Source organism: Egretta garzetta, unplaced genomic scaffold (genome assembly GCF_000687185.1).
Source record: "Egretta garzetta isolate BGI_Z169 unplaced genomic scaffold, ASM68718v1 scaffold415, whole genome shotgun sequence".
NCBI classification, from domain to species: domain Eukaryota; kingdom Metazoa; phylum Chordata; class Aves; order Pelecaniformes; family Ardeidae; genus Egretta; species Egretta garzetta.
This window is the reverse complement of record NW_009259686.1, coordinates 2,387,255-2,398,723: the sequence shown is the minus strand read 5'-3', so window position 1 is coordinate 2,398,723 and position 11,469 is coordinate 2,387,255. Positions and strand designations below refer to the sequence as shown.

Here is an 11,469-nt window from a genome sequence, read left to right as displayed (position 1 = left end):
ATAATCTCCTAAAGGTTCAATACAGTTTTATTGCTTTAATTCTGCACCATAAGGAAATTAAGTTTTAAAAAAGCTAGTTTGTGGAACATCCATTCTTGAAATGTGCAGACGGAGGCACACTTCTCCCTCGCAGCTTATGTCTTCCGAGCAAGCAAGGATGCTCTTTTAGATCTGTGATTTGTGATCCTGTCTCTGCCTAGTTATTTGAAGCACCCAAGGGTGATGGCATGGTCCCTTAGCCAACGGCAAAGAGGCTCTGCTGTGAGTTACTTGGCTGAGAAGAGATTATATACAGTGGCATTTCTCCAGAATATTCCCCCTGCCACTAAGAATCTGCAGTGCAGGGACCGTCTGAGCCAGAGATGGTCAGATGTCAGTGAAATAACTAAAACTCAGCAATATACTTATTCAAGTGCCAGGTAACCAGTGACAGATGTTGTCCTTCTAAAGGGTTTTTATGTGGGGCGTGAGAACAAAATCTGCTGACAAACAGGTTTCTGATCTTCCCAAATCTTTTTTCCTCTAGCTCCTTGTATGTTCTTCCAAAAGCCCTTGCCCTTCTCAAAAGAGGAAGATACGAATCTTGAGGTTTTCATAACACCTTTATAGCACTTCTCTGGCTGACAGGCTTCCTGATGGCTTATATTGATCGCTGTAATGCTTTTAATTAGAGAAAACATCATGAGGAGTTTCCGAGAGCACCCTGACCCCTTGCCCTGGCTGTATCATTGACTTGTCCACTTAAAGACCGAGTCATCAGCTTCACTTGGATGCAGGCAACCATGGACTTCAACACAGCTGTACCAAACTGTAAGAGCTGACTGTCTCTCACCTTGGAAAGCACTGAGATATTTTTCATTTTGAGGAGCAAGTTGAACAGAACAGTTGAGAAGACCATGGCTGATGGGTTTGAAACTGACCATTGCACACGAAGAGTAATGGTTAATTTTTTTTGTGTTGACTATGTACCGACATATATAGTCACCATATAGTGCTCCAAGTACCACTAGCCACTACTCCAAGATAAAAAAATAGCTGGGTATCTCAAATACAGTTTGAAAGTTGTTGGGTTTTGAGATACGTAGGGAATGGCTGTTTATTGTATATAAAGATCTGCAACATCAAAAGTGACAATTTTACAGGCCCTTAATAGAAGCAAGATTTTCAGTTAGTACGTGCTTGTACTAAATGGGACCCAGTTTACACTCCTGGAAATGGAGTCTCCAAGTCACCCCTACTATTGGTAAATTCAAGGCGGTGGAACTGGATGGAAGTATAAGGAGGAGACACCCATGTCTGCACCCACAGCTGCTCTGGTGTGCGAGAGCCGCACAGCCTTGAGCTCCCCATCTGCTGAAGGGGACAACAGCTCAACTCAGCAATGAGGACTTCTTTAAGATTCAAGTAATTCTGCCATACTTCACTCTAATTATTCTAGTTTTCAACAATGTTTTTTCAAAAATTGGCACCTTTTAACTTTCAGTAGTGAATGGCATGCAAGAGCTTTGCTGACAGAAATCCCCAACTCATACAGCCTTCAGTCTTGTCTTCATTTGGCTGTAGGCATAGCTACCTACTCAATCCAATTGATACGTCCAGAAAATTTCCCTGCTTATTGCAGGAGAGTTGGACTAGATGACCTCTAAAGGTCCCTTCCAACCCAAACTATTCTATGAAAATCTAGGGGTTTGGGGTTTTTTTTAATATTTACCTAGTGATGCTGAAATGCTGAAGACAGAGTTGCTGGCAGGCTAAATTTAGGTTGGACCTAAGAGAGGAAAACAGGAAGGAAAGGAGAAGAGATGGGAATTATAATGACTCCTTGTGTGTGGGAACTGAAAAAAGGCTTGAACTCAATTAACTGAGATGAATTTTACTTATATTACTATGTAAGTAGAAGTTCCTGTACAAGTAGGAGCCTCAGTATTATGCATACAGGTGCATGCATGCGCGCCTGCATACATACCACCACAGCCCCAACCATCAGAGTTTTCATACATAGTAACTGAGTGACCACCTCACTGTTTTATAACCTTTGTCTTTTTAACTTTTCACTTTCTCTCTTCCTCTTCATTACCTTCCTCCATTAAGTCTAAATATAGACCATAAGCTGTTCAGAAAGGCTATATTTCCTACTGTTTTTTCAAAGGCACCGAGCAAATATTCAGGATTCAAAATCAATTTCTCATTAGCCATTCAGTAGTAGCATGCACTCATGCATGGAGTTGTCTAAGCTAATTCTCTCAAGCGATGTGATGGAAGTGATTTTTTCCAATAGCATTTACAAGGCAAGAGGTAGGCAAACAGATTTCTGAAGGATGTTTCATGTAAGTAGGAAAGAGAAAATTAAGGTGGAGATGGAAGGAGGACACAGAAAAGATTATTGAACCCAACCTCACTAGCAAGGCAGAATTAACAGGAAGGCAAACAAATCTGAAATGTCACAGCAAGGAAGTGACACAAGGCTCTGAAAGTAAACACAGGATGACCTTACTCTGTTTAATTTTTGATGCAGCTTATTGCTACCTATATTTTATTCCAGAAATTTTACATTAAAGTGATGTCAGCTTTGGTCTTTTCTCTGTTGTTTGGGTGGACACTTGGTCCTGTAGAAAGTGAAGCAGTTCTGCAAACAGTGATGCTGCCACAAAGCAGCTTTGAGAACTCAATTGACAACACATTTCTGTGTTTTGAAAGAAAATGTTCTAAATTTTGAAATGAAATCTGTTAATAACACTACGAGCCAGTGAAAACAAGAACACATGAATGAGCTGAGCTTTAAAAGAAACATTTTATTTGGTAAAAAATAAAAGTAATAAATTATTTCAAGACAATTTTTGGTTTGTAACTGTACATACAGAGTATATCCATAACATAGTTGCTATGTAATCCAGGAATTCCAGCTGAGAAAAGGATTTACATATCAAGTTACAATTTTAAATGAAACCAGCAGAGTCTTCTACATCTGTCAGTACTGAAACCAACTTGATGGAATTCCTTTCCAACCCTCCCACCCCCCCAAATTACCCAGTAATATCTATTCTGGGTCTTGTGTGTTTGTAGCACCCCTCATGCTTCTTTTGCATCACCTTGATCAGTGTTTCTCATCTTTTTTTAATCAAAGAGCACCTGATTTTTTTTTTTTTTTTTCCTGCAGCATTGGTATACCAGCTTTTATTTTCAACTGGGAAAAAGTACATTATGAATGTTCACTTATGACTTTATCTTCTGATTTTATTTGCTTCCTTTGCTGTATGTGGAAATATGCACAAATGCTTTTCTGTCTTGTCTGACTGTTTTTTCAGTCATCTGAATTCACTTCCATGTTGTCACCTTTGAAATCTTATGGATCACCAGCGATCCACAGACCCTGCACTAAGGACTATTGATCTAAACCCTGAAACCAGGATAACGACATTTTAACACCAGCATATGTGACACTGGGAAGACACATGCCAGACATGGTGTTGAAACGTGGTATCGCCATAGGTCAAAATTAGACATGGCCCAAAGAAAAGAATGAAACTATATATTCAACAGTCTTCCAAAATAAATCAGCTAGGACTACACTGAGATTTTTTACACCAAAATCTAACAAACATGTGTGCTTGGTGTTACGCTTTATCCTGGGACTGCCTAGTTTAAAAAGCTAATAGTGTTTAATGCCTTGTTGGATTGGTTCTTCAGAGTATTGTTCAAGGGTTTGGGAAGCCGTAGACAATCAGTCTGAATTTTGAGCACGTTGATTGCTAAATGAGGCAAGAACAAACAGTGTACAACAGACATTTAAGACGCCTGTGTGTGAATGCTAATAAACGAGTTGCGCTAATTTCTCAAGCACAGTAAGATATTGCCACTGGTGCGCAGTCTTTAAAATATTTCTACTGTCTGCTTTGGAGAGAAAAGAAGCAATTTTTTTCTCCCAGCTGTATTTACATATGGATGCAACACTATCAAAATAAGCATGCTTCATGGGCCTTCTATCAGAAGTGATTATTTTTCCCCCGATTATCTTTTGCACTTACTTATCTGTGGAATTTTTAGTTAGTATAACACAGGTGGTGGGAGAAAGATGCATGGTCTTCATAGCAGCTTCTTCTGAAGAGACACCCAGTCATTTTTAGTAAACCAGATTCTCTTCCAGAAATATGCAAAGATTTTTGAGACATACAAAGACTCATTTGGCAATCTAGCACCCTATATCCCCCTGGCTTTTCAGAAATAGGACTTGACCACTTTTTAAAGTGTTACATATATGAAAATTGCTTTTACATACTGACCTGGGGGGGACCATTCTAAGCAAGGAGATTAAGGGGATTAAAATTTAACTAGTCAACATCACTAAAGCAGAAATCTGCATTATTAGCTTTGCTTGACAGCAAAGCAGCTCTGTTCTGAGCTGCCCAAGAGCAAATGTTTTCTTGCATCCTGTTTCTCAATACAGAAAACAGATCTCAGAACATGCAACATGTCTTTGGCATCACGTCAAAAAGTGAACTCGTGGTTTTGAGTTGAAAAGAATGAGAAATTTCAGATCCTACAGAAAGGTACCATGACATCTGCAAGCACCTGTATGAAATACAAGAATGAAATGGCAAGAGAGCCTTTTGAGCACTGCAGTCTCCTCTCTTGTCACCGGGGTGCTAATGGAGTATGTACTCATGCAAGCAAAGACAGAATTGCAGTAACGTCTCAATTACCTGTGAACTACTGCAGCTTTATGTGGCTCCAACTCTCCTGACTTAAGTGAAAACAAACTAAAAAAAACCCCAAATACTGTACCGTGCAGTACAATATTGATATGGGGAATAAATGACAATAAGTACCATGGTAACCTTACTGATCTCTCTGCATTACACAGCTGCAAAGCTACTTGTTGGTTGTACAGCTTATCCCATGTAATGCTACAAATGAAAAGAATATATATTTATCGTACAGCTTAGTGGAGCCATTTTAAATTTTATTTCTACATTGCCTTGCAAGAGATTTTGGTATTATTTTTCTCATGACTTCTTTTATAAACCACAATATTTCCTAATACATTTCAGAAAGCTGAAAAATGAACGTTTTTTCTCTGAATAGTAAGTTTTCACCTATCAATGCACAAACATGTATTACCTGATAAGCTTTTTGATTCTCTCAAGGTTTGTAACAAATAACTACTACCCTTATGTATTAGACAGCTGGAAATTTAATTTTTGTTGATTTTTAACCTTTCTTTACATCTAGTTCACGTTTGTTAGCACGAATAAAGAGTGCAGTGCAAGCTCATTAATAAGAGAACAACCAACATTTTGCAATCTGAGAGGCGGTAAAAACTGTTTATTACAAGGCTGAAGAAATGAAGCAATTTATTCACTGGGTATTATGACCGTATGTAGGGGTGGTTTATTTACGACATGAATTGAATGGGCACTGTGTGAGGAGCCTGTATCTCCTGCCTGCATCGTCCTCCGCTGCCAGTGGTGCTCCAGAGGGCCGTGCTCAGCGTTGCACAATTTCGATCAGCTTTTGCACAGCCACCCTCCTAGGTCTATTATGGTGCTAATGGTGTTTTATTTAATGTGGAAATGACACGTCATTTTTTATGGGTTTCACAACTCCCAAGCCATTTGGCCAGACGACCATCATGCACAGCAACTGCTATTACCACACAGCCTTACAAAACTGGGAGTGCATTGGGTGTGTGCGGGGTGTAACAAACTTGCAATGTGCAGAGCACATTTAGGACATACTAGACGCCATGCATCCCCTTGGAAAAGCAGAAACATCAGGACAAGCTTTGGGAAAAAGGAAGTTCAAAACCACAAACTCTATTTTTCCCTCCAAAAATGTGCATATCCATTTTCTTTGCTGACGCAAAGAGCAGGCTGGGGTGTTTTTTTCATATTTTTCCTTTTTATTTTGTGAAACAGCTAGGTTCCCCCACAGCCACAATGCAAATCAAACAGGACTGTGTCAGCATCGTTTTCCCACCTTTAACACCCAGTTCTGGAAGGAACAAAGTAACAGTGGGTCCTTGCACCACCTGTGGAGCTCCCCAGTGTGCTCCCCCACCTTCAAAGCCCCAGCTGCAGGCAGGGCATGGCGCTGCTGCTCCCGTGGTGTCAGAGCCTCACGCTCCCCAAGCAGCATTCGCTCTTGCAGCATTTATAAAACAGTCGTGTCAGTACATTAAATGTCTGATCCTACTTCCACTGAAGTCCATGGTGGTCTTTTGCATTCATTTCAATTAATCTCAGATCAGGCCTTAATGCAGCACCATTCCTATGCGGGGTGTCTGAGGAGAGATCTGAAAATGAAAAAAAAGCTAGTTCCACTGTGATTTTTTTTTGCGTTATTAAGCCTATGAGCAGGCTCTTCACTGAGGGGTCTTAGTATATATCTATAAACAGATGACTTAGTAAACCTCTCTCTTCTCAGGACTCTCTAATTAGCAATCTACTTTGAAAAATACATATTTCCAAAATGTATCAAAATAGATATCCCAAAGTTTACTACAAAATGGAAAGCATCACCACTTCAAAACTTGCCCCAAGACCCTTGTTCTCCCTCTCTCATTTCCTTCCCAAATATAGTACTGCCTACAGGTGTATGTCAGAGCTCGTAAGAGTACAAGGGAAAACCAAAGATCCTCCTAAAAACTACTCACACCCTTTTTAGCACCACCTGCATCTTGGTTAAGTTCCTTTGCTGTACTGTTAATTCAGGCACCGTCCTGAATAACTGCCCTGCTAAAAATATTAAGAGTTATAAAAAGTACAGGACTGCTTTGCTTTTGGCTGCGTAGCTGTGGAAGTATCTTGTGCCTATATTGAAAATATGCCTGGAGCACTAAGGAGACACTCCCTTGCCTTGGGTCTGAAAATGCTACCTCTGCCGGGACAGACTATTTCAGTATAAATGTTCATTTGGGAAAAATACCAATGATGGTATTTCAGCAAGGAGTGAACAAAGTGACCAGTGATCATCAAGAAATCCGTAAAATCTCTTCCATGGTCACATGTAAAGGGAGACTTAAACTTTCAGCGGAGGATTGAGATGCAAGACTTTGCCACTCCCATAAATAAATACCATCCCCACAGTGAAACAGTTATTGCTATGATCCATCAACCTAATGAGGTTGCCTGAGAAACAGTTTGAACAAAAAGCTGACACTGCTCCACTGAAATCACTGACAGCTATGGTGAGTTCACAGAAGCTACAGCAGGTTCTCAGAGAGAAATAGATTTCCATATAAAATCTCTTCTCAGGGCCACAGGCAGAAGAGACAAATGAACTTGATCTAGCAGTGCGTGAAATGCCTTTCTAGTGTTTCTTTCTAAGGAATAAAGCCAAGACCTTCCTAGTGGGACTCCTCCATATAATGCTGTAGGACCTTCCAGATCTAAGAATGGTCTCCTAAAACATGCTTCTGAAACATTAAGACCCTTTATAAGGATTATATGCTTTCTCCACTGAATTTTCCTAAATTTCTGAATTTGGAAAATACTGCTGTAGAGCATCTTGCAGCTAAATGGTTATGGCATTCTCCTAAGAAACAAACTCCACATCCAGGAGGGCATGAGACAGCTCAATGTTCTGGCTGCACATTGCAGATAGGAAGTAGATGCCATGCTGCTCCCCAACCACCCTGCCTGAGTTTTTTGTAAACACTAACCTGGCATAAGCACTTAGGAAATTTTTTACAACGGAGAGGCTTGGACGAACATCCCTTAGATTGTGTTCCTTAGACTGTAGTTAGGTACCTAAATACCTTCATTAAGGTTAAATACTCCTACTATCCCCCTTCACTGATACTTTCTTTGGCTTAGGAGACGTGCCTTATTGTTTGATGTGGTAACTTTTGCAAATCTCTCCTGGCCTTCTAATACTCATCCTGACATAAGGCAGCATTGCAGGGTTGAGCTTGCAATCTCCCTCACACGCCTAGTCTAAGCACGTGCAACCTTATTTAAAACAAACAAGGTTATTGAAGCCAGAGTTGCAAATATATCTGGCAACATTTAGAACAGACTGTGACATGTGAGACTCAAAAACTTACCTGAGAAATGGAAGTCCACAGACAATTTGTTTTTTAAACACCAAATAGAAAAATGTAACAAAAAGTTATTTTTAGAATACATTACAGAATACTGGCATATTATACAAATGTAATTAATCCACTGAAATTTAAACTCGTAAGTTATTTTCAAGGCACCTTATTTTATAAATAGCTTTTTTAATGTTCATCCTACATTCACACTAGTTTAACCATGTAAACAAGTCTGTGAAAGCTCAGATTAAGGTCACTTTAAGATCTGTGTGCCAAATACTTCAGAAAAATATCATATTACATGGAAAATTCAATAAAGCAAGACAGATCCATCTGCTGCCCAAACAATTCAATAGATGCAATGGAGTAAATTATTAACAAGATGAAGCCTAAAAGAGGTTTTCAAAAATTAGTTTAAAGATACGTAACATGCAATGCATTAACATTTGTGTTTATCATTTGAAAGTGTACATAAATGCTGAAAAAATGCAAGCCACTCTTCCTAGTGCTATCCTATTTTTAAAGGGCAAATATTTGGAAACAGTATTATTTGAAGTTTAAAAACATTCTCCATCTTTTTTTCACCACAGTTAATCTTACAATATGCTAGTACATACTTTCTTCACAAGGAAAATGTATAAAATTAATCTTACAATATAAACATTATAAACAACCCTTGAGACATCTTCTGGACACAGACTTTCTTAAGTATACTTAAGTATAACAATTCTAGGATGACTCTGTAAAAATATGTGCATTCATTCCAATGTCCTAGACCCAAGAAGAAACCCAAGTAAGCTCTACAATTGTCTGTCAGTCTTGTCCAGTTAAGATTATGTCCAGCTTTGCTACTCTTGCCGTATTTCAACATAATCAACAAAAGTTCTACTTGCTTTTATGTAGGAAGTTCCCAAACTTTTGCATAAATCCTCTCAGCTTGTTATCATTAGGCTGCAACGGATGGTAAGGAGTTGAGTTGTAGCTGACCATGTGATTACTCCTGCCATAATTATTCACTAAGGTCTTGCTTTTGATATCCGAGAGACGTGAACTGCTGTTGGGTGCATTTCCTGCAGGTTGGCCAGCATTTTCCATCTTGCAGAACGGCTCAAAGCGGCTATAAACACGCCTTTCACTCAAACGAGGTCTTAGCTCCTCTTGGCGTTTTGAGCTTGCCAGCTGTGGTGTCATTGAACTTGCTCTTTGAAGAGCAGAAACAGGGGCACTTTCAGGAGCAGTATTTGTGGTGATTTCCTTTACGTCTTGATACTGAATCTGTTCGGTATTAAATCTTGGGGTAGATGCATCTCCTGCAGTTTCTATGAACTTACTTTCAAGGGGGCAAAAGAGAGGACACTTTTTGTTGCTTTCATCAGATGGAGGTTTTTGAGGTCTTGGTGACTTTGGAGACTTTGGAGACTTTTTTGGACTCCCAGTGACATCTTCTTTACTTCTATTCAAGCTTCCTTGAGAATTTGATGGTGTGTTTCTCTTCCTCCTTGGGGAAGAGTCTGTCTTATTCTCAGACATCTTTGGTTTTTGATTCTCTTCCTCAGAAACCAACGTGTCAGAACTACTACACATTCTGTAAAAGGCAGGACCTTTGTTTTTTGACAAGTTTTCCTTCTTGTCTGGTGTCAGATTAAGAAGTGACCGCAATTTCTGGGACCCTTTCTTAAGAAAACTTGGGGAATTCTTACTTTCTTTCTTTGATGTGCAATCCTTACAAGACTCCTCTTTGCTAGCTTCAGTGAGAACAGCCATAGAGATTGCCTTGCTAGCAGTTGGGCTCTTTAGCTCTCCTTTAAGGTTCTTTTCGTCCTGTGGCAAGTGGTTGGTCACACTGTGCAAACTTTTAGAGCTCTTCAGTGTGTCTTCTGGAAGTTTTGGACTAACTGGCTGCTTAAGTCTATGCCTAGTCAATGTGCTGTAAACATAACTGGATGCATTTTTGTTGGCACCAGGGTCTAATATGGACTTTGAATTAAACATTGGAAAACTTCTCCTTTTTAGCATATTTTCATTTTGAAGGTTCTTCAAATTTTCTGCATGTTTGTCTGCACACAGTGTTGTGTACAAGTAGAGAGTTGAGTCACCTGTTGGGTTTGAATTTACACTAGGTTTTGTGTTGTCTGCAATATGAATTCTGTGGTTTTTTCGTGTATCTGATTTAAGTGGGACGTTTGGGCTAAGCTCATCTGAGACATTTTCTGTTCCATTTTCTACACTTGGAGCATGATTAGATGTCCCTTTAGGTGTTGCACTTCCCTCTGACCCAATTATAGTGGAGTTTGAAGAACTTGCACAGCTGCTCACTTCCTGCTGTTCAGGTAAAGTTGGCTGAAACACCAATGATGATCGCAAGCGAGAATGAGAATATAGCGCATGAGCTTTAATATTTTCAGCTGTGTCATAGCCATCATATCTGTCACCCAAGGCCGACCCATTAGACTCTACTGGATAATCTGACTGATCATTCAAATATGATTTAATTCGCCAGTTACGTAGGAATGATTTTGTTGTGTGTTCAAGGGTTGGCATCCTTTGCTGCAGATGGCGGATATGATTGTCTGTCCCATTAAAAGACCTCCGTACAATTGAATTTCTTTCTGCAAGATTTACCTTTGGTCGTGAAAACTGATCAGCAAAACTTTGCTGGGGTATATTGTAGTTATTTGCATATCCTCCTCGTAATGAAGAAACAATACTAAGGCTATCAGATGGCATTTTCCAAGTATTTGATGGATTGTTGGCTCTATTAATAGCTCTGTTGAGCAATAGGTAAGGTGTCCTTTCTGGCTTCTCCCCAGCATAACTATGTCTCTTCCAGTGATCATTTTTTTCACTAGGTTGATACTGCTGGATTGGATTTTGCATATTAAAACCCGGATGAAATGGTTGTTTATTATAGGCTTGATTTCTCAAGCCATATTTATCTATTTCATTTACTGCATATCTTCCACAAGTTTTCCAACAAACAGGATCTATCACATGAACCTTGTCTTGCCTTCCGAAAAGGTTTCTTTGGCTAGAAACTGAAGCCAGGGAAGACACTGAGTGTTGGTATGTATCATTATCCCAGAGTGTCCTGCGACTGTTTACGCGCACTAATTCTGGGGCAAATGAACTAGGAACAGAAGAACGGGCGTACAGTGTCCTGAATTCTTCATCAAAGGATTCAACCAGCTGTCCTGTGATAACCTGAACCATACTGAGGTTGGTTTTTTCAAATGACCACATAAAGCTGAAAGAAGAACAAATGACCATTAGAAATGGTTCTTTTGAACAAAAGTATTACACTGGTCCTTCTTGATAAGAAAGCTTTCACACAAACCTGGGTTTTGTACAAATACTTTCTAAATAAATAAATAGTGGGCATGATTAATGGAATTTGGATTTGGAAGGTCTAATCTAATACCAGTTGAAGGCAGCTG

General features: G+C 39.5%; 1 protein-coding gene across 1 annotated transcript in view; it reads right to left on the bottom strand.

Moving 5' to 3' along the window:
- Positions 1-8,920: 8,920 nt before the first annotated feature.
- FAM83B (family with sequence similarity 83 member B) overlaps positions 8,921-11,469 on the bottom strand; it is a 46,416-nt gene continuing 43,867 nt past the window's right edge. Inside the window, exon 4 of the mRNA XM_009638780.1 lies at positions 8,921-11,279. Within this exon, the coding sequence (XP_009637075.1) occupies positions 8,921-11,279 (2,359 nt within the window). The remainder of the gene's footprint in view (positions 11,280-11,469) is intronic.